Source organism: Pan troglodytes, chromosome 3 (genome assembly GCF_028858775.2).
Source record: "Pan troglodytes isolate AG18354 chromosome 3, NHGRI_mPanTro3-v2.0_pri, whole genome shotgun sequence".
Lineage (NCBI taxonomy): Eukaryota > Metazoa > Chordata > Mammalia > Primates > Hominidae > Pan > Pan troglodytes.
The window spans coordinates 107,382,416-107,406,668 of record NC_072401.2 but is presented as its reverse complement, the minus strand read 5'-3'; the positions used below and the strand labels follow the sequence as shown (position 1 = coordinate 107,406,668).

The window sequence follows — 24,253 nt, the reverse complement described above, 5'->3', positions numbered from 1 at the left end:
TGGGAGTGGGGAGTGAGGGACTGGCTAAGCTAGGCTGGGGAGGATACACGTCATAAAAATCTCTGAGAAGTGATGCTTTCTCTATGACATAAGAAGAAGTACTATGAGCTATGGCTCTGGAGAATGAAAAGAGAGGGGACTGAAACATCAGAATCGCTGTAGACCTTACAGGGCGAGGGAGGCAGGAAGAAGGTGCAGGAGGAAGGGCATCAAATGGAATTGGAGATAGAGGCAGAGTGTGCAGGAGCTTTTAAAGCCTTGTAAATATTTTGGACATTATCCTGGTGGAAACTGGCGGCCTCTGAAGGATTAACAGAGGATTGCCAAGATCAGGTTTGCATGCTGAAATGACCATTCTGGTAGTAGCTTGGAGAATGAACAGGAAGAAGGTGAGACTGGGTGTCATAGGGGAATTATGACTAAAATTAACATCAACCATGAATGTTCATATATTTTTAGAAAATGTCCCCAGAATCTTTATACCATTGGTCCATGTTTTACCCACCAAAAGATATGTCTTGCGTGTTGCTTCTTACAGCCTTCTGCATAAACTAAAAGAAAGGGAATGTACAGGTACTGAAGCAAGTGACAGCTGGATAAAGGCATGGTTGGACTGGGCTGAGGAGCACAGTACTTTCTAATGGCTACTGGGCCCTGGAGTCAGGGGTAAAATCAGCCACAAAAAGGAGCAGGAAAGTTCTTGTAAGAAATGCTGGCCAGGCACTTTCTACTAAATATGTATATTCCCCAGGGATGTGATCATATATAACCTGTGTTCACAAATGAAGTTTCCCAAATAGTCAATTGCACATTTTTACCCAGAAAACATTAAGAGTAAGCACAGAGAAGTAAATGTAAATATTATCATATACACCTCCCACTGCTCAACTTCTTGCCAAGAGTAACTATAGCAAAATGTAAGCATTATTTAGTAAAGGTAGGTTTGCAAATTCTCTTCCTGTTTCATAGGAAACAAGGTGGTTCCTATGGCATTACCCAGGCCAGTTCTGGCATTTGTTGTTGGACTAAATGATTAAAAATAACACTGTCTTAAATTACTTCTATGCTTAGGAGTTTAGTTCATCGAAGAGAATGGTACATATGTAATTATTCTAATATTCTGAAGGCTGTTTCTGGTGGCAAAACCTAGAGGCTTTTAGAGACACAGATTGGAGTGTAGGGATGAATGACAAGGGTTTTATGAGATGGTCTCTCCTCCTCTCCCTGTCTCTCTCTCCCCCTATTCTCTCTCCAGATGCGGGACATATGCATCATAATTTTAAGTGATCAGAGAGAAAAGCAAATAAAAGGGCTGGAAATTAGTTTCTGAAATTTCTTTAACCATGTTAGAGAAAAGTTTTAGCCATCTATTCATTATAAGCCAAAAGAAAAGGGTTGTTGGACTCACAGAAATAAGACCTTGTTTGTCAAAGCTTTCATCCCATAGGAAGAATCTACAAAGTTCCACAGACACCTTTGGGCTGACAGTAAAGAGCAAAATTGGGTCCCTCTCCCTCTCCCCCTTCCCCTCCCCCTCCCCCTCTCCCTCTCCCTCTCCCCCCTCTCCCTCTCCCCACGGTCTCCCACTGATGCTGAGCCGAAGCTGGACTGTACTGCTGCCATCTCGGCTCACTGCAGCCTCCCTGCCTGATTCTCCTGCCTCAGCCTGCCGAGTGCCTGCGACTGCAGGCGCGCACCACCACGCCTGACTGGTTTTCGTATTTTTTTGGTGGAGACGGGGTTTCGCTGTGTTGGCCGGGCTGGTCTCCAGCTCCTAACTGCGAGTGATGCGCCAGCCTCGGCCTCCCAAGGTGCCGGGATTGCAGACGGAGTCTGGTTCACTCAGTGCTCAATGGTGCCCAGGCTGGAGTGCAGTGGCGTGATCTCGGCTCGCTACAACCTCCACCTCCCAGCTGCCTGCCTTGGCCTCCCAAAGTGCCAAGATTGCAGCCTCTGCCCAGCCGCCACCCCGTCTGGGAAGTGAGGAGCGTCTCTGCCTGGCCGCCCATCGTCTGGGACGTGAGGAGCCCCTCTGCCTGGCTACCCAGTCTGGAAAGTGAGGAGCGTCTCTGCCCGGCCGCCATCCCATCTAGGAAGTGAGGAGTGCCTCTTCCTGGCCGCCATCCCATCTAGGAAGTGAGGAGCGTCTCTGCCCGGCCGCCCATCGTCTGAGATGTGGGGAGCGCCTCTGGCCCGCCGCCCCGTCTGGGATGTGAGGAGTGCCTCTACCCGGCCACAACCCCGTCTGGGAGGTGAGGAGCATCTCTGCCCAGCCGCCCCGTCTGAGAAGTGAGGAGACCCTCCGCCTGGCAGCCGCCCCATATGAGAAGTGAGGAGCCCCTCCACCCGGCAGCCACCCCGTCTGGGAAGTGAGGAGCGTCTCTGCCCAGCAGCCACCCCATCCGGGAGGGAGGTGGGGGTCAGCCCCCGCCAGGCCAGCCGCCCCGTCCGGGAGGGAGGTGGGGGGATCAGCCCCCCGCACGGCCAGCCGCCCTGTCCAGGAGGGAGGTTGGGGGGTCAGCCCCCCGCCCGGCCAGCCGCCCCGTCCGGGAGGTGAGGGGCGCCTCTGCCCGGCCGCTCCTACTGGGAAGTGAGGAGCCCCTCTGCCCGGCCAGCCGCCCCGTCCGGGAGGGAGGTGGGGGGGTCAGCCCCCTGCCCGGCCAGCCGCCCCATCCGGGAGGTGAGGGGTGCCTCTGCCCGGCCGCCCCTACTGGGAAGTGAGGAGCCCCTCTGCCCGGCCAGCTGCCCCGTCCGGGAGGGAGGTGGGGGGGTCAGCCCCCCGCCAGGCCAGCCGCCCCGACCGGGAGGGAGGTGGGGGAGTCAGCCCCCGGCCCGGCCAGCCGCCCCGTCTGGGAGGTGAGGGGCGCCTCTGCCCGGCCGCCCCTACTGGGAAGTGAGGAGCCCCTCTGCCCAGCCACCACCCCGTCTGGGAGGTGTACCCAACAGCTCATTGAGAATGGGCCATGATGACAATGGCGGTTTTGTGGAATAGAAAGGGGGGAAAGGCGGGGAAAGGATTGAGAAATCGGATGGTTGCCATGTCTGTGTAGAAAGAGGTAGACACGGGAGACTTTTCATTTTGTTCTGTACTAAGAAAAATTCTTCTGCCTTGTGATCCTGTTGATCGGTGACCCTACCCCCAACCCTGTGCTCTCTGAAACATGTGCTGTGTCCACTCAGGGTTAAATGGATTAAGGGCGGTGCAAGATGTGCTTTGTTAAACAGATGCTTGAAGGCAGCATGTTCGTTAAGAGTCATCACCACTCCCTAATCTCAAGTACCCAGGGACACAAACACTGCGGAAGGCCGCAGGGTCCTCTGCATAGGAAAACCAGAGACCTTTGTTCACTTGTTTATCTGCTGACCCTCCCTCCACTATTGTCCTATGACCCTGCCAAATCCCCCTCTGTGAGAAACACCCAAGAATGATAAAAAAATAAAAAAAATAAAAAAGAGCAAAATTGGCAAAAAAGTTAAATCTCTGGTGAAAGGTGGAGCATAGACATTGCTAATCAACAATGAGCCCAATTTTTGTGACATACCTATTTCTCCTTTATGTATTGTAGGAACTTTTAATAAAGTTTTAGAAAGACTCAGAGACACTGCCTGGAGACAGGATAATTTTTTTTCTTTTGAGACAGAGTCTTGCTGTGTCACCCAGGCTGGAGTGCAGAGGCACGATCTCGGCTCACTACAATCTCTGCCTCCCGGGTTCAAGCAATTCTCCTGTCTCAGCCTCTCAAGTAGCTGGGATTCCAGGTGCGCACCACCATGCCTGGCTAATTTTTATATTTTTAGTAGAGACAGGGTTTCACCATGTTGGCCAGGCTGGTCTTGAACTCCTGACCTAGTGATCCACCTGCCTCGGCCTCCCCTTCTCCTCTCTTCTAAGCCAACGGTTCCCATGAAGGTTAGGCTCTGCCAGGAATGAGTCCTTTGCACCAGAATGCAAGTGGTAAGAAGACTCTCTGATAAGGGCTGCTTGGACTGAGCGCAGCATGAACACCGTCTAGGGTGAGCAGAAGCCCACCAGCTGTTGGGGACAGGTGTAAATGCACTCAAGCCAAAATAATCTATTTAAAGAAAGAATGGAAGTTTTTATCCCATAGGAAGTCTGAATTAAAATAGGGTCTGAACTAAAATAACATAGAATGTTTATTTATGATGTAGATTTCTAAATCCTTTTGGTACATTTACTAAATCAGACTTTCTGGGGAAACTACTTGTCAGATTATTTTGTTTATTTTATTTTATTTTGGAGATAGTGTCTCGCTCTGCTGCCCAGGCTGGATGCCCTCATCAGATCAATCATGTAAATTTCCCATCTAGACAGATTCATCTCTAAAAAGACTATTGTCACTATTTTCACAGTAAAGAAGTTGAGATGATGTGGTCTCTATTTTAAAATCACAACTGTCTAATGAGACTATAAACACCTAAATAAAACACAGTATTCTAAATACTTGGTAACAAGCCTAGAATAAAATAGCAAGTTTCTATTTTCATTTTTCTCTGTGCACCTAACAGCTCACACTTGCAAACCAATTTGTTTCAAAAGGATCTAGTTAGTTAAAAACAACATTAAAATTGTAATGAACCATAATAAAAATCATGAGAAACATATAAACTCAGAACAAGAAAACAGCATAGGCTGTCTTTTTATGAATTAAGTAGGAAATGTTATCATTACTATATAAATGAATTCAACATCAATAGTAGCAGTAATAGCAAATATGTATTAATTTATTACTACGTGCCAAGCACTACAGTAAAAGTTTTATAAGTACCCCTGCATCTAATTCTCACAACAGCCCAATGAGGTAGATACTATTACTATCCCTGACTTACAGATAAGAAAACAAAGGCACAGGAAAATTTAATGATACGCCCCAAATTACAGACTGGCAATGAGGACAATACTTGTAAATTATAACTCTATTGACAAATGTCCATGTAACTTAAATCTGACTTCTGACTTTGGTCACAATCACCAAGGGCCCATTTATACGTTTTGGAGAGAATGATATTTTCTTTACTAGCTACCATAGGATCTAATTAAAATATAAATCAAAAATCTTGAAAACTTTCAGAATTCACAGCACCAGATCCTAACCTGTGAGAAGTGACAATTCGCTCCTTCAAAACACTAGCAGAAATTTAATTTTCAAGGAGATATCAGGCATCTTCTCAGGGTCTCTGCAGGTCTTACTGTTTACAAGAAAGCAAACTACTTTGAAGACCTTTTCACCCCTCAGCAGAAACAATCTTTTTACTTATCACTACACAGAATCAGAAAGACCATAATATTTCCATGACTAAGAACAATGTGACTGAACTAGCCACAGACTCTGTAAAATCTGTAGAAGAGAGATGAGGGGAAAAACCTCAGGACAACATGCAGCAATCAGTAAAAGAAAACAATTTTCTTCTTACTGCTTGGTACTTGGAATTGCAGCACAGCCTCATGTTGCGTAATAACAGCAACAATGAGGCTGGTTCTCTAATATGGCCACTCATAAGAGCACCTGATACATATTAATAACATTATGTTCTATAATCTGGCTTCTATTAACGCCTTTTCTTTTTATTTTACATGAGTCAGGTGGACACATGCCTAGGCACAATTGCTATATTTTAAATAGCCTACATTTGGCTAGTTCTGACTCCATCCAGAATATGGTTCTGCTGGGTTGGAGCTGCCATTATGCTTTAGAAAGAGCCCTGCTATTCAAAGTGGGGACTGCAGATCAGAAACATTACCTGTGTTTGTTAGAAATGCAGAGTCTCTGGTCCTACTCCAGACACACTCAGTCAGTCTTCAATTTAACGAGATCCCCTTGTAATTTGTGTACATATTAAAGACTGAGAACAGCCAGGCACAGTGCCTCACGCCTGTAATCGCAGCACTTTCGGTGGCTGAGGCAGGCAGATCGCTTGAGGCCAGAAATTCAAGACCAGCCTGGGCAACATGGTGAAACCCTGTCTCTATTAAAATAACCATGTGTTGCAGGGGAGCAGGAAAGGAGGGGGCTCTTCCTGACAGGTGCAGGTTGTCAGGCATTGGAACCCTACTGGGTCTGTCATGTTCACATCCAGCTCACGGCTGGTTGAATAAAAGGTTGAGTGTTGGGGACTAAGTGTGCCTACTCAGATGTGAATCCCTGTCTCTATTAAAATTACAAAAAAAAATTAGCTGGGTGTGGTGGTACACGCCTGTAATCCCAGCTACTCAGGAGACTGAGGCACAATAATCACTTAGGTTGCAGTGAGCCAAGATTGTGCCACTGCACTCCAGCCTGGGTAACAGAGTGAGCCTGTGTCTCAAAAAATAAATAAATAAATAAATAATAAATAAATAAAGATAAAGACTGAGAGATACTTTCCCTAGTAAGTCTGATTTAGTAAATGTGTCATAAGGATTAGGAATCTACATCTTAAGATAAGCATCCTATGTTATTTTAGTTAATAAACATCCTATGTTATTTTAGTTAAAATGGGCTTCTGACAACACTGGGGGAAAAAAAATCTGTTTCCTGGTCCAAGTGATGTTATATTCCCTCTCGTAATACAAATTTCCTAGCTAAAATTGGACATATCTATCACATTCAATTGTAAAGGAAAATCTGAAAGGTTAAAAATAGAAGTTAATAAAACCTTCAATGAATTTTTAAAACTCAGTATGTCCAAAATAAAATAAACATGATTAAGAATCAGAATCCTCACTTTCCTGCTGAGAAGAGTGGGGTTCTGTTACTCTGCCCCCTCTCTGAAGGAATTAATGATATAATGAATTACTGTTATCAACGATAGTACAGTTGAACAGTTTAAAAATTACTGCATAAAGACAACAAAAAGACAATGAAAATCGCCCAAAATATCATAAACAGGATATACTCATGGTTACTATTTTGGTCTTTTTTCTTTCAGACTTTTACACACATCCAGACATATGCAGACAGGTATTTTATATATCTAATTGGAGTCAAATGGCAGGTACAGCTTTGTACTTTTCAGGTAACATTTTTGTAACATGGGTATTTTCCAAAATTATTAAATATTTTCCATAAAACATGTTTAATAGTTATATAAGATTTCATTATATATTGCTAGAACAGAAAGCATGTCCCCCTAACTTCCTTTACTTTGGGTTCTGCAGAAAGTTTTTCTGAGTTTCTTTGCCCTGGGATTGCTCCTACCCCTGTGACACCAGAGTTTTGTCTTTGAAAAGTGGTTTTTTAACAATCCCCTGCAGCAAACCTATGGTGTCCATACAGGCATACCACCACTTATGGCTGCTTTTCTGGCTAAGTTTGTGCAGCACCTTTCTGCCCTCCCCAACCCTCATTCCTAAATCCAAGATCAACCCATTAGTCTCAAAAACCAGGCAACGAGAGCTAACTAGTGAGGGATACTGGGTTTTGTGGAGTATGGTCTCCATACTTCCTAGTTTAGCCCAGCCTGACCTAAAGTTGATTCCAGTAAACTCTAATCCCAAGATTCAAATAATCCCATGGTTAAAACAACTTGGGAAAAGATACATTATATGCCTCTCTTAGAGATTTGCAATATTGTTAGCACATTGGAGTATTGAGAAGTCCTACAGTTAAGAAACCTATTTAACTTAGCTAAACCTAGGAGTTCTTAAATGTTTTTAACCTAAGAACTTTTTAACACATACAACTGTGTAATATTTCAGAGAAATAATGCTCTATAAAACACACTTTGAGAAGCACAAGTCTGTCTCATTAATGAAACAAGAATTTTACGCTATATCAGATAACTTTAGTGTTGCTCAAATCATGCCCACTGGATTAGCCCTGTAAATACATCTTATTATATTTCTAGTCATATAACCTAAAAAAACCTAGGGTCCCTCAAGCTAAAATTGTTTTTAGGCTGGGTGCAGTGGTTCATGCCTAGAATCCCAGCACTTGGGGAGGCCAAGGTGGGAGGATTCCTTGAGCTCAGGAGTTGGAGACCAGCCTGGGCAACACAGTAAGAATTTGTATCCACAAAAAATAAAAATAAATAGCCACCCAGCTACTTGGGAGGCTGAGGCAGGAGGATTGCTTGAGCCTGAGAGATTGAAGCTGCAGCAGCCTGGGTGACAGAGTGAGACTCTGTCTCAAAAAAATTATTTTAAAAATATGTTTAATATTTCACATCACACATAAAAAGTTGCAACCTTAAATCACATAAGTTCTCCCCACCAAGGTTATTTACAGTGATAAACAAAACACATTAATCTTTTACATTTCATAGTAACTCAGAATTCACAAACACTAGATCCCTTATCTCTGATCTTTGAAGCTACTCAATGAGAAAGGATAGCTGGGAATATTCCCTCAATTTTACAGATGAAAAAATTGAGGTGGAAAGCACAGTAACTCTTCCAAAGTGATGTACCTCATAAATACTCATACTAGTCCAAAGTCATGTACCTCATAAATAGAGGTAGAAATCAAGACTAGGTTTTCTGGTTCAGTATATTCTATCTTTAGTAGTGGTTAAAACCCCTTAATTCCAAATGTTTCAATGCTATTTTCATATTCCTTTTCTATGCTTTTCACTATTTTTCAGTGTCATGCTTAAAATTTAGAAGTATATTAGACTAAGAATTTTCTAGAGAATATTTTCAATGGCTATATTAAGCTGTATCAGGATAAGAAAAAAAAACCATAATCTGAATTAACTTTGATTATTTGGGGAAGGAATATCAGAACCAACAAGTAAAATTTAGCTATTTAAGCATATGAAGGATTACTTAGAATGAAAAAAATTAAATCCAATATAAAATTCCATTTCATTCCATTCAACAAATATTTTTGACTGCCCACTATGTGGCCATTTGAGGAAAAAACATCTGGAGATTAAATAGCTGCCCATAAATCTCTACTTTGCAACAAAGAGAAATGATTTAGATTACAAAACATGTTAAAAGAAACCCCCCCGTGATCAGTATTGGGTCAGATTTGACTATTATATATCTTTGACTCGATCATTTGTGACAGATTTGGAAAATAAAGAATGTTCAAAGGACCAGTCAACAAGATTGCTAAGTGGGTTGAAAAAAAGCATTTCTAAGAAAAGATTAATAAAATATAAATTATTGGGCCCAACGAAGAGTGAGTCATCTCCTGAAAGTGTCTTTGAGTACATGGAGTATGGGATCTGGAGACAATGAACAACTGTGTCCATTAACCCTGAGTATCTGACAATATTAAAAAGGCATAAACTGTAGTTTCATAAATTTAGGTTAAATATAAGGAAAAATGCTCCAGTGGTGGGATGAGTGTTGTGGGAAGTCAGGGACCCTGAATGGAGGGACCAGCTGGAGCTCCAGCAGAGGAACATAAATTGTGAAGATTTCATGGACATTTATCAGTTCCCAAATAATACTCTTATAATTTCTTATACCAGTCTTACTTTAATCTCTTAATCATATTATCTTCTTAAGCTGAGGATGTATGTCACCTCAGGACCACTATAATTGTGTTAACTGTACAAATTGGTTGTAAAACGTGTGTTTGAACAATATGAAATCAGTACACCTTGAAAAAGAACACAATAACAGCGATTTTAGGGAACAAGGGAAGACAACCATAAGGTCTGACTGCCTGCGGGGTCAGGCAAAATACAGCCATATTTTTCTTCTTGCAAAGAGCCTATAAACAGATGTGCAAGTAGGATAATATTGCTAAATTCTTTTCCTAGCAAGGAATAATAATAATTAATACCCTGGGGAAGGAATGCATTCCTGGGGGAGGCCTATAAACAGCTGCTCTGGGAGTGTCTGTCTCATGCGGTTGAGATAATGACTGAAATATGCCCTGGTCTCTTGCAGTACCCTCAGCCTTACTAGGATTGGGAAACTCCACCCTGGTAGATTTGAGGTCAGACCAGTTCTCTGCTCTCAAACCTGTTTTCTGTTGTTTAAGATGTTTATCAAGACAACACGTGCACCGCTAAACATAGACCCTTATCAGTAATTCTGCTTTTGCCCTTTGCCTTGTGATCTTTGCTGGACCCTTATCAGGAGTTTGTGATTTTGCCCTTGTCCTGTTGCCTCGGAAGCATGTGATCTTTGTTCTCCTTTTTGCCCTTTGAAGCATGTGATCTTGCGACCTACTCCCTGTTCTTGTACCCCCTCCCCTTTTGAAATCCTTAATAAAACTTGCTGGTTTTGCAGGTCAGGTAGGCATCACGGTCCTACTGATATGTGATGTCATCCCCGTAGACCCAGCTGTAAAATTCCTCTCTTCGTACTCTTTCTCTTTCTTTCTCAGCCAGCCGACACTTATGGAAAATAGAAAGAACCTATGTTAAAATATTGGGGGTGGGTTCCCCTGATAGATGAGTTATTAGAAGGGATTTCAGTCACCTTTGGAGATGGTGGATATACTTGGGAGGACTTAACAAAGACCTCCTAAGGATATCACACTTAGATAATTAATGTTGGTTTAGATGAAAATTTTTAAGCCCCATATTAAAATACCAAAGCTCATTATAACTACCATATCTAACCAACTGCTTAAAGTTTAAATAACTTTTCTGTTTTGTACCCCTTTCTTTTGGAAGTAGCAAATGGACAAAAACTGCAGTGTCAATGGTACTTTGTTTATACTTACAGGAAACATTGTTTTAAGGCATAGGAAGATATAATAATATGCCCCAGATCACAGACTGGCTATGAGCACAATACTTTTAATTATAACTCTATAGACAAATGTACACGTAACTTTAAAAAAATCTGATTTCTGGTTTTGCTCACATTTGCCAAGAGCTCAATTTATACTTTCTAGAGATAACTACTTTTTTCTTTAATAATCATCATAGGATCCAATTAAAATATAAGTAAAAAATTTGCCTTAAATCTTGCTAACATTAAAAAATTTGTGCAAGCTAGTAAATATATGCTGTGAGACATCATCTCTGAGTTAATATCATTTTCCTTTCCTTAACATTGATATGTTCACAGTAAAAGCACTAGAGGAAAATCAGTATGTTTCACTACTTCAGTGTGTACAATATAGTATGTGTACCTTACTGATTTTCTAAAATCTAAAAAATGCTATATTCCATAAGTTATTTGGATAAAGGATTTTGGGCCTGTATTCCAGGGGAGAGATGGCTTGGGCCAGGGTGGTAGCACTGGAGTTGGTGAGAAATGGTCACACTTAAATATAATTTGAAGGTACAGCTAACAGGATTTCCTTACATATTGGCTGTATGTATGAAGAGTAATTAAGGATGAATCCACATTATTAGACCTTAGCAACAGGTGATAGAGGTCCCATTACCTGGGATAAGAAAGGCTGAGAGTAGAGGATGTTTAAGGGAAGAAAAGGGACAATTCTATACATGTTGAGTTTGAGACGTCTATTTTCATCCAACTGGATAGGTTAAGCAGTCAGCTGACATCCAGGTCTAGAGTTTGGGGGAGAGGTCTGGGCTGAAGATGTGTTCTTGTTATAATATTTTTCTTCCTTGATTTTCTTTTAGAATATCTTTACAGTCTTTTCTCAGGGCAACAACGCACATACATTATAAGGAAAAGCTCTCTTTCACAACCTCTTCCATTAAAAGAAATCTTTCATACCCCATAAATATATTCAGTTGTTATCTGTCAATTAAAAATCAATTTAAAAATATCTTTCAATGTAAAGAAAAACACAAAGTGGAGGGCTATTTGAAGGAGACTGCCAAATAGTGGCCATAATTAACATCACCTAAAAATTTATGAAATGAGGTGAGCTAAATTCTATTCTCAGACCTGTCTCGGAGAATAAGGATGATTTAAGAAGTTATGCCAGAAGTGAAGAAAATATTCAGTAAAGAAATGGTGTTGAACTGAAATAGTGCTAAGGTTCCTTACTGTTTTCACAGTGAATAGACACTGGTTATTTGTCCTGAATTAAAAACTTAGAGCCTTTGCCTTATTTAGAATATATGCTATAACCATAAGACAGCAAGTCAAAAAGCATCTAAAGCATTCTCACACATGCTAGACTTAATAAGCAGCTATCGCTGAAGATGAAATGAGAGTGGAATTTAATTTTTGGCAGGAGTTTCTAAAGGCAGCAATGCTATCTGTGGCATGCAACAGCCCTGGCATTTGATCAAGGCAATGCTTTCCCAGAGCATGTCTTTAAGATCACACTCTCTTATAATGAATGCTCCCAAACATCATTGGAACTCTGTATTTCCCCAATTTTATTGCACTAAATTTTATTGGTGAACTTCAAAGTCATTTTTAATTCATATATGTATTGGCATAGAGAGGAATACTGGAAATAAAGAGAAACATTTTAAAAAGAGAAAGTATTTTTTAAAATTCTCAGAAAGATGTATTCTTTCATCATAATGAAAAAAATATTTAGCGTATCATCTTACATTAAATAGCCAAATTTCCCTGTTATCCTAAGGCAGCAAAATAATATAAATACCATAATTACTTAAGCACTCATAAATTAAAAATCCCATTGTATGATCACAATGATGAGAATTTAAAAAGGAGAGTAATAGGGAGAAAAAGACAGTATCTGAGATGGAGAGAGGGGGTGAGGAGAAAATTACAAAAACATAAATTTCAGAAAATAGTTATGCACATATAAAATGTATATTTTGAGAGCTACCATCTAATTCCCCTAAAAATTATATTGATTATCCAAAACATACATGACTATATCAGAATTAGAGAATTTCGATCTTTCTTTAAATGGACAATTACCCAGAGGAGAAAATTTAATTGAGAGTCACATACAAGCAAAATGCGGCTCTGATATCCCCTTTATTATTTTATTTATTTATTCATTTTTTTGAGATGGTGTCCCACTCTGTCACCCAGGCTGCAGTGCAGTGGCACAGTCACAGCTTACTGCAGCCTCAACCTCCTAGGCTCAAGCGATCGGTCTGCCTCAGCCTCCCAATTTTCCCCTTTAAAGAATAATAAATGTCAGTATTTTTTTCACCTGATAAAAAGTTATAAAGGTATTCAATATAAAAGGCACAAACTTTAGCTTCATCATAGAGGAATGAGAAAAGGAACAAAATAAACTGGTAATGTATAAAGGAGGAGACAGGAAGAGTGAATGCAAAGGTAATTAAGAATAAGCGAAGTGACACAGGACAAACAGATAAATATGAGGAACAGATGAAAGTTATAACATGCAAATTTTGGTCTGGTAATAAATTAACAACCTTTTCCTCCTTCAAAACTTGCTTCTCTTCCTGAATCCTCTATCTCCATTGGTGGTGCTACCCTTTACCTAGTCACCTGCTAAGAATCTGGGAGTCTTTGATCTAATCCAGCCCCAGTGTAGGTCTAACTATCAGTTTACAACAATCCAAGGGGTAGCTGTCCAGCTTCTCTCATCTGTCCCTGACATGACCCTCCAATTTACTGGCAGTCTACTGCCTATTACACTGCTTCCTACTTCTTTGCATTTGTTGGGCTGTCCCTGTTAACTATAATATCTTCCTTTCCTCATCCACTTTGCCCCGTTTCACTCGGGAAGCCCTCCCTGAATATTCCCTACCCAAAGACTGACGAGGTATCCCTTCATTCTCCTCCCATAGTGTCCTACACAGATCTCTTTCACTAACATACTACCACTGGTATCTTCTGAGTAACCATCTTTCCCACCAGACTGTGACCTTTTCTGTTTTATCTTTACATAAACCCAATAACTAATACAAGGCCTTCTTGACACTCTAAAGACATTCAAAAATGTTCACTGACTGAATGAATGAAGGGTTAGATTAAAAGTAACATAGCATGGAATACAGTTAAGTTCCCACCTCTGAGAGTTTTCAAGTAAATCCAACTATGTCAGAATTCCCATACTGGCTAAGAGCTGTCATCTACCATATGACTTTGTGATATTCCTTCCATTGCTACATACATTCTTTCTTACTTGCCCAATTAGACTGACTCTTTATGTAGCTCTTTATAATATTTGTCAATAGGGACATACGACTTTACATAGCTAGTTCTTCTTACGAGTTTCATTCTTATTCAAGGCATGGCCTGTGGTTGAAAAGTCATTATAAAGAGCCTATTGAAAATGTGCTAACATTTATTAGACTTACTGAACACATCTCCTCTGGGTTTCTGAGGGTCTGTCTGTACCCTGTTGTCAACTGTAATCCCTCCTGGAGGTGTACTGGCAGCTGGTGCTATAGTTGTCAGTCCGGTGGTTGGCCTTTCTGGGGTTGTAGGTGGTAGAAGTGTTCTGAGCTCTGTTGGCAGGGGTGGTGGTGGTGGTGGAGTAGGAATTGGTGTTGGCTTTGGTGTAGGTCTTGTTGTTGGCTTAGAAGTAGGCCTGTTGGTAATGATAGGAGGAATATATGGTGTCTTCGGAGGCCACCAAGTACTTCCAACATCAGGAATCCAATTATTATGTCCTCTGTCACCCTTTAAAATGGTACCATTTCCCTTTGGTACATGAATTGGACCTGAAGGTTCAATCATAACTTTTGGGATATCTGAAAGAGTCAAAGACTTAAATCAGTATGTAACCATTCCTCCCTAAAAAGTGAAGCATTACACTGACAGACACATAAAAACATCTAATGACAACTGGTATCATTTTTCACATTTAGAATATTACCTACTGTAAGTCATACTATTTTCCAAATAACATATATATGTGTGTCTATATATATATTCATATATATATTCACATATATATATTCATATATATACATATATGTATATGACACACACATATATATTCATATATTCATCCTTTGGATGTATGTAACAAATATATTGGTGTGTTTACATAATGAATATGTATTATTTGCAACATAAAAACATTTTAAATATTTGTGCAGTGCAAACAGACAACAACCAATGAGAATTTTTAAAATGCAGAGACATTCTAAGTTTTTTAATATAAGAAATGCATAGTTAGAATCTACGTTGTATCCCTATGCTATGTGTATATTATAAAATTGTGTTCAGAATTGTCTAAAGACAAATACTTTTCTTATCCACACTTTATATAAATTCAATTTGCATAAATACAGTTTGAGTAAATGTTCTACATATTGTTTTATGGTCGGTTTTTATTTCCCTTTACTGATAGATACAACTGCTTTTAAATAGACATTTTCAGAGGTTGCAAAGATCATCTGTGAAATCTTTTTCCTTGATAATCTTCACCAAAAAGAATCAATATTTAATCTGCCTGGAATGATACATTCCAGACTGGGAATGACTACATGACTCTTTAAAAACCCTTTAATCCTCATGATTTCATGCACCATGGTTTTCAGTAAATATTTTACTGAGGAAATTTTAAAAATTATCTTCTGTTACATGAAATGTATGTTAAATTATGACTTTTGGGTTTTTTTCATGTTTATCTATTACATAACCACTACTCCAAATAAAACTTATAAAAATTTTAAAAGCAAAACAGTTCTGAATGTAGAGGAAATAAATATGGGAATGGCTTTTTTTTTTCTTTTGAGACAGGTCTCGCTCTCTTGCCCAAGCTGGAGTGCAGTGGCATGGTCAGAGCTCACTGGGCTCATGGCAGTCTTAAGATCCCAGGCTCAAGTGATCCTAGCATCTCATCCTCCTGAGTAGCTGGGACTACAGGTATGCGCACTGCAGCTGGCTAATTTCTAAATTTTTTTTTGTAGAGACAGGGTCTCATTATGTTGCCCAGGCTGCTCTTGAACTCCTACCCTCAAACAATCCTGCTGCTATGGCCTCCGAAAGTGCTAGGATTACAGGCATGAGCCACTGTGCCTGGCCGGGAATGATTTTTTAATAGCAGAGTTAGGAGGCATAAAACAGAGGGAAAAAAATGTAGAATATATCCAGATTATCCCACCATCAAAATCTAACGCTAATGGCAAACATGATTTCTAATTTTAACAAAAGCAAATTCTCAGGGAGGACTCAATAATTTCTTTTTAGCTAAAAAGAAAATATTGAGAGATTTCAGTGAAGAGATTAAAATACTCTTAAGATTATAGTGTATTACTGAGTCCTTAGTTTTTACAAGTACCTGAGCAAGTGATTTTATTGTTTGTGGAAATCAAAGACAAATATAACCAATTATGACAATTATACTTCTTTGATAATCTTATTCCTTATTTTCCCTAGCAATGGCCTTTGTGTAATCCTGTATTTCCTGCTAGAATTTAAAGCTGAGAGACAAGTGCTACTCACACACACAAGTCAGTCCATCACCCTGGTATCCTTCTTTACATTTGCACTTGTAGGACCCACGTATGTTATAACATCGAGCAAAGCTGCTGCACTGATACTGACCAAGTGAGCATTCGTCTATGTCTGCATCAGAAAGTAGGAAAAGAAGAGACTTATTTAGGAGATAAATATGATGACATAAAAAATATATACAGTTTCAAAAATGATTTTTTTTGGCAATGTGATGATCTACATAAAATTGGCAGATAAACAGAAGAAATAAAGTACATGTAGACTGAGAACTACCAGTGGTTAAACTGGATGTCTGTTGGTTTAATTTAACGCCAGTACTCTCCCCTGCCCTTGACATTCCAGCCATCACCACAATTACGAGACCTTTCAGTGCTCTAGGAAGAAACAACACAAAGCAATGGTTGGGTTTCATTACCATGACATTGATATTTGCCTCCAATATACATGAGATCGAAGCCTTTATGACACTTGCAGATGTAGCTCCCAAAAGTGTTGACACATTGCCTAAATCTAGGGCAGGAGGCCCTTCCTGCAGCACATTCATCAACATCTAGAAACATAAGTCAATAGCATTTTAGGAAGAGCAAGGGTATGTTAAGACAGAGTGGGTTTCAAAATAAATAACTGACTACAAATGGCTGCCTGGCATATAGTAGCTCATTATAAACGGTATCTAGCTGGTTGCCCCTACAGGCAACATAAATTCCACATATCCAAATTTCAACCCAGCCTTCTAAGCCAAGTTATTATTTTCTTGCACTCTATATATTAGCACATACTGCACCTGTATCTACCAAGTTGCTTAAACTAGAAACATGAGTCATTCTTGAATTAGAAACAACCCTCTTTCCTTTAACTCCCAAATCATCAAGTCCAGTTAATTCTACCTCTAAAAAAAAGTATTTGAATCTGTCTACTTTTCTCTTAATCCACCACCACTACCCTATTTGAAGCCACCATCTCCTGGGTTAGACTGTTACAAAAGCCTCAAAACAGTTCCTTTTGCTGTTACTTACCCCCTCCAAAGCATATCCAACCCAACTGTCAAAATGATTCCATTAAAACGTACAATCAGATCATTACTGTGCTCAAAATCTTTTAACTATTTCTACTTGCACTTTGAATTAAATCCACATTCCTCCCCTGTGTCCTTGAAGGCCCTGCAACAAATCACCCTCACCTACTTCACCCATTATATCTCCAGCCACCACCCCTCATACTCACACCCTGTACTTGAGCTACATGGACCTTCTTCCTTGAAAAACCTCACACAGGCCAACCTCTCTCTCACCGCAGTGCCCTGCAATGTCTTCAGCTGCTTGGCTGTTTCTTCACATGGCTAATGATACAGGTCTTACCTTAAGGCTAATAGACACATTGTGTTTTTCTCTCAATACCTCATGTTAACACTTGGCATTGTCTGTAATTTTATGGGGTATTTGTTTCTTTTCTGTCTCCCCCATTAGCATGTCAGCTTTGTGGGGATCAAAATCTTGTGTGCTTAGGCCACTGCTATATATCCTAGCACTCAGCACAGTGTCTGGAGTATAGAAAGTACTCAGTAAATAACTCTAATCACCAAACACTTCCATTCATTCAAGGCTTATTACATGCTAGGTATTGTGCTAAGCTCTTTGCATCCATGATCTCATTCAATCTTCCTACCAGTTCTATGTGGTATTATTTCCATTTTGAAGATAAGAAGACCCAAGCTCAAAGCAACAAAGTCTCTTGCCTAAGGTTACATATCTAGTACATGGAAGAGCCAGGTTTAAAACCAAAGTCCAGACTCTCAATCCTACACTGCCTTCCTAATTTACCAGGAAAAAATCTGAGGCCTGAAGATCAACACATACAATCTAGCCCTGTCTAGCTATTCAGCTTCATCACTCATTGCTCACCCTTGCCGCTTACATTCTAGGAATACTGAGCTCTTCTCGTTTCCCTAAACATTGTGCTCCTCTGAACTGCAGTGCCTTTGCACAGAGGGTTCCCTCTGCCTGAGGCCTCCTCCTATTTCTCATTTTTTAAAAAACAACGCTCCCATTATCCATTCACAGAGATGTCCTCTTCTGAGACATCTGATATCTTCTGAACGATAGCTAATTATCTGATGTAAGTAATTGCCTTTTTTTTCCTTATTCCCATCACCTTTCACTTTCTCCCTTTATCCTACAGAGGCTGCTGACAGAGATGCTTGATTTTACAACTCACCTACACAGGTCCTCCCATCAGGAGCCAGCTGCAGGCCAGGGGATGGGCACTGGCACCGTATTTGTCCTTTAACAACATCACAGCCATACTGACAGTTTGCCATGGAGCAGGTCAGGGCACCTGGAAAGAGAGTGACTGGCTGACTCAGACAGGTAGAAAACAAAATCTGTAATGGAAATAGCTATGTTTTTTCACTTGTCCTGAAATCAGTGACACTGAACAACAATGAAGACAAAGAGGCCTTAACTATCAAACATCTAAAGAAAGTAAAAGGGGGAAGGAAAGAAAGCATTAAAAGACAAATATAAAACTATCATATATAGATTATCTGGAAATTTTTCCAGTGGCCAAGGAAAGTGAAGAATTGAGGCATTTTTCCAGATTACTCAAGCTAAACACTATTCTTAACTAATCATCCAAGTAACTGTCTCAAATGCCCATGAAATTTCTCTAGGGGAACAGCAGATTTCCCATTGAGTTGCACAATGTTAAACATGTATTCACCTAATTCCAAAAAGTTCCATGCTATACTTATGCAATGTTAAATAAAATTAGCTAACTTTATTTTATGCAACTCAGTTAAATGATAATTCAGTAAAAATAAAAATCAAGTCATTAATTGTCGGATATCATATGAATACCACAATTCAGGAGTCAGCCTATAGAGAATTTTAGGGCATAGTCCATTTTATACATCCAAATGATGGTGAAAACATGCATTTCTTCCTTATAAACATGAATCCTACTTTTCTGGTATCATATTCATTTATTTTTTATTTGAAATTGTTTTTTAGAAGTCTTAGACTATTATTAGAGTCTAAAATTCTATAAAAGCCTAAAGGCTTTTATAATGAAATATAAAAATGAAGAAAATATTTATGAATGATTTAAAATTACAAAACAGACCTGATGGATTCTGTCTGAGCAGTCCCTAAATAGTCAGTAGTGTTCTTTTTTTTTTTTTTTTTAACCTGGAATCATTCTTCTATGCCCAGATAGAAGACAGGGGTAAACGTGTTTAAAAAAAAAATTAGAAAACATACTTAGTTTTGTAATTCTTATTCTAAATACCATTTCCTAATCAATTTAATATTGGCACCCGTGATAGAAGAGTATTATACATCGAAAATGGTGCCTCTTATTTTGATTTTCAATTCCTCAGGCAAAAGTATAAACACATGCACACATCTTGTTTAGGAGAACCCCGGAGGCCATTTTCACAAAAGCAAGCTCTCAGAGCACAACAGAAACAAGCCCAAAGCACTTATAAAACAGTTAAGATTCTTGACATACTTGAGCAGGAACCATCCGGCATGAGCATATATCCGTTGAGACAGTAGCACTTGTAGCTGCCGTAAGTGTTCATGCACCTGTGCTTACAGGGCCGGGGCTTCAGGCCACACTCATTTAGATCTGAAAACAATGTGGGTTGAAGCAGAAAAATTACAAAACTTCAGCACTAATGTAAGCCATCTAAAATTCTTTTCTATATTAAAAAGTGAAAGAGAAAAATAGGTCAAGCTACAGTAACTGTCATTTACATAAGAGATAGATCCTGTTCATGCAATATTAATTTGAAGGTACGTTACACTAGGGGCAACCAGGAGTCGCCATGACCTTTATGGATCTCTGTTTATAAAGGCCAGTTAGGAAAATTCTCAACAACAGGTGCCTACCTTATCATCCCTAGAAACAGCAGCATACTAACGTCCTCATGGGCAGAGATGCTCTATCAGCTAACAACTGTTTGCCAATATTCTCAAAATATTTGGTTTCTATTGCTAGATCCAATCCTGACAATGTAACCCTATTCGTTCAATGTCTTCCTTTCTCTGTTTAAAGAACATATTACATGAGAATATTTTACTTTAAATGGATAAGGCATTGGCCTCCTTAAGGCTTGGACTTTGAGAATATTTTACTTTACAGGAAGTATACAGATTTTAAAACATTTGACTGCTTTGACCTTCCCAAAGGAAGGCTATATAGACTATATTTTCAGAGGATAAGAACGAAATAAATTAAGAGTGATCAATATTGTAGTTTTTCTTGTTCAATCTGGTAGATTTTATATGATTTCAGATTAAAGAAGAAACTTCAGTTTCCTACTTTAGTAATGTATTCAAGTCACAAAATGAACTTTAAAAAACCTACCAACATATTTTCATTTATTCCGCAGTTAAAAAAGGCATATGGAAATACTAATGGACAAAATATAATAGACTGTCATGTATTTCAGGTTTATTGGTTTAAGTATCAATATGAAATGAATCAACAAATTTTACATTATGGAAAGGTTTTAACCTAAATTAAACACTGCCTCAAGTGAACATAAAACTCATAATGACAAATAAACATTGAAATAGTAATGCCCAAAATATATGCTTTATTAAAAAGAAATGTGACCACATGTTTGTCTGGAACCACCAGCATAAGTACTCATTTAGCATAATTTAATTATCTATTAATCCATGTCATTGAATAAAAAATATAGATAATATGTCTAGTGACAAAATTGTTTTCAAATCTAATCTATTTCAATCTGATCTGCTCATTTATTAGAAATCTGTATATTTCATTTAACTAAATCACCAAGTTCCATTATGTTTTAAAACCACCAAATAATTATTACATCTAAAAAAATTTTCATATCTTACTGATTTTCCAAGTAGGTCTTTTATCTGCCCTGAATGCAACTGTAAGCAGACCCCGAGCTGGGCAAATCCCGGAAAGGTTAAATAAATAAACCAAATACTTTTGTCATCTCCTACGCGTTCTTCAATTTTCTACTTTATTGTCTCTTGACTAGTTAAGGGTTTTTAAAACAAAATCACATTTTAAAATATTTCAAAAAAAATTTCCTCACAGAAAGCGCCATGCAGATTACAGTATCAAAAATGTTTTCTCCCTCTGTTAATTGAAGCAAAAATCAAGGAAGAATGACTGAGAAATTTTCTACCCTTCCCATATTCTTCTACTTTGTATTTCAGAATTTACTAAAAATGAGAGGGAAACTTTTCTCATCTTCTAAGAGGAGTTAATGACTGTTCCTAATATGGTCCTGCAGAGTCACACCTGTCTTTGATAAATCTTTTTGATATTATAGCAAATAGCATTTAAAACCAAATATGGTGTTAGAGAAAGGCTTTGTGTTTTAAGTATTTTTCTGCACTAAACAAAAATAGAACAAAACCACAAAATAACACAGTAAAATCAAAACCTATATCTCGAGAAAAGGATACTGATGGATTTTTCTTTACATGTCAGTTAAGTATCCCTAGGTTTATTTTCAAAGCATAACAGAAACTTTTGTGAGTTCCTGATGGGAATGGATTCGGTGTTTACAGTTTCAGGCAGCTCATAAACAAGGAGTATTTATGCTGATGGAAATTTCTTCAGACACTATGTCCCTAAACTAAACCTGAAGCCCAGTTGGGGCAGCTCTTCTACAATTTGGCTCCAGTCTGGGCCAATAAAGGGCCCCTTAGGATTGCTATGGTAGTATTCATAATCTGGACTGGAGCTGCTGGTGGTTTTAGAGAATGGCTTCGACCCAAATTTATCCTTCCGTTCCCATGGCAAAAGCACTTTGGGGTTAAGAATCATGAAACTGAAAGGAAAGAAAAGCCAATGTGCTGTCATGAGTCCAAAAAAAAATCTGGACTGTATGAATATGTGAAAGGAAGAAAACATGCAACATTCAATGGGTAAATGTGGAAATGATGTACTGGCTATTTTACCTGTTATTAACGGGCATATAAGTATCCAAAACATGGAAAGCAATTGAGAAAGCTGCACTCTACCAGCTGCTGATGGTCTGGATAATATTCCCTGACAGCTGACTGGTGTTAATATCCCTAGTGACTGCCATCATTGTCCCATCTGCCACAGGCAGGTGTCTCCTAAAAACTTCACAATGAACCTTATGAAAGCCACTTCAGATACTATAAAATAGGATTCCATAGTCATCCATGTTTATCAAAATTTGCCAAATATCAGACTTTTCCTAAAGTACAGAGCTTCAAAAGATTAAATGCATCTGGTATCCTGGTGAGAAGCCTTTTTGTCCTCAGTTTTCTTAAGAGTTTCTTGTCTTTAATTATGTTACCTTCTTTTCTCATTGACCTAGTGCCATATTAAGTAAGTTAATATGTGCTGCTTTCTATAAATGCTGTGTTCATTATCACAATCTATTGGATATCATTCAATTAAGCAATAAATTCAAAAATAAATTACTTCCAAATTATAGTAAATACTCCTACAATAATAAGCAGAACAAAATGAAGTCATTGATCATACTGTCTCAAATAAATCTTAAAAGTTGATAAAAGAACCTGGAAATAAAACTTTGGTGTTTTTATTTTAAATTTACTTATCTTCCTTTTTCTCTGGAGGTTTATAATATATATAAGGAAAATCTATAAAATAGGAAAATAAAAAATTTAATGAATTATTTCATGTGCTTATACTAAAGGATAGAACTTTACAATAAACCACTTACATTCAAATGCTTCAATTATTATGTATACAAGTCTTAAAGTGCATCTAATATTGTCAGGAATACATTTCAGTAGGTTGGTGGATTCAGGAGCTTGGATGGGAGAAGGAGAGGGAGAAGGGAACTGGTCCAGAATGGAAATGCAAGCTGCACAGCATTATTATTAAACTTCAGAAAAAAAATCAGAAATTGTATTAGCATGCAGACACTGAAAAGTAGCTTGAAAAATCGGGAGATAACTAACTTACTGGATTTTTTAAAAATAAACTTTCATTTGTTTTAACACATTTGGACTTTCTCCCCGCTTTGGTGCTTAAATCGGGCAATGTCATAGGCAAACAGATGTCAATATGTCAACTACCAAAATTTTAATTTTTTAATTATTAAGGACCGAAATTAATTCTTTTGCCCTAATTCCTTGTGCAGAAAATATACAAATGCATCAAATTTCTTCTCAGCAGAGACAATGATTAATAATTTCAACTATTTTAATTCAGTTATTCTAAGTTCTTAAACCTATGAATGGGTTAGAGATAAAATGACCTAGAAGAGGAACTGTAAAATTATGCTACCACATTATTTTCCTACAAAGCTTTCCAGCATGATGAAGACATTAATATTTTTGGTGTTTCTATTCTTACGCCAACCCCACAGGCAAATAGGGCAGGAATTACTGTCTCCCTGTTACTGATTGGTTAATGACTTGCTTATAATCAAATAGCAAATAAGTGCTCTCTTGGAACCAGAACTTAGGCTATCTGATGTTACACAATGTATACCAAAAGAAGGTCACTAATGTATGCTTTGATTTTCAGATAACCTAAAACTCTATACCTCAAGAGTGGGGAAGAGGACTTGATTTCTAAAATCTACTTGGCAAAAGGCATCAAACCCCCAATTTCAGTTGCTTTGGAACTCCTGAATTTGCCTACATATGAAAAAAGTTGTTTTGCTATCTGTTTTTAGAACATATTTCAAAATTCAGAAAAGAGAAAGAAAAGCAATGATACTCGATGCATTAAAAGGACAGCAGAGCTCCATGCTTTTCAGAGCACAGAGAATCAGCACCAGGTGGCAATTCCTGCTGCTTGCTCATGCTCAGGGCTGAAGGCTGGACACTCCTGGGCTAGTCTTCAGAACATTTGCAAGAAGTGACATAACTGCAGGAAGCCATGCAGGTGGGAAGAGCAGACCACCTGGGACAATGCACGCTCACCCCTTGAAGGCAAACTTGTGGCTTGGTGATCCAGGGGTTGGAAAAGAGGCTGTTCACTGCCTTGGTCAAGAGGAGCTGGGATGTGCTCGTCTTCACACCAGGAAGAAGGTAATAAGAGTCAACT

The 24,253-nt window shown here is 38.9% G+C and overlaps 1 protein-coding gene and 1 long non-coding RNA gene across 9 annotated transcripts in view; one reads left to right on the top strand and one right to left on the bottom strand.

Annotated features, from left to right (window-relative positions):
* Nucleotides 1–24,253, bottom strand: part of NPNT (nephronectin) — an 80,209-nt gene that overhangs the window by 16,861 nt on the left and 39,095 nt on the right. For 4 of the 8 annotated variants that reach the window (XM_016951962.4, XM_016951965.4, XM_016951960.4 and 1 more), the window contains 6 exons: nt 24,130–24,219; nt 19,709–19,828; nt 18,416–18,535; nt 16,617–16,751; nt 16,190–16,312; nt 14,092–14,487 (listed from right to left, as the gene is read on the bottom strand). In XM_016951962.4, the coding sequence (XP_016807451.2) occupies nt 14,092–14,487; nt 16,190–16,312; nt 16,617–16,751; nt 18,416–18,535; nt 19,709–19,828; nt 24,130–24,219 (984 nt within the window). The remainder of the gene's footprint in view (nt 1–14,091; nt 14,488–16,189; nt 16,313–16,616; nt 16,752–18,415; nt 18,536–19,708; nt 19,829–24,129; nt 24,220–24,253) is intronic. The other 4 variants (XM_016951967.4, XM_016951964.4, XM_016951966.4 and 1 more) reach the window with 2 other exon arrangements.
* LOC107974365 (uncharacterized) lies at nt 24–24,136 on the top strand. Its single transcript, XR_010156658.1, has 4 exons — nt 24–389; nt 15,485–15,610; nt 18,380–18,567; nt 23,729–24,136. It is a non-coding gene; the product is annotated as an uncharacterized LOC107974365 (long non-coding RNA).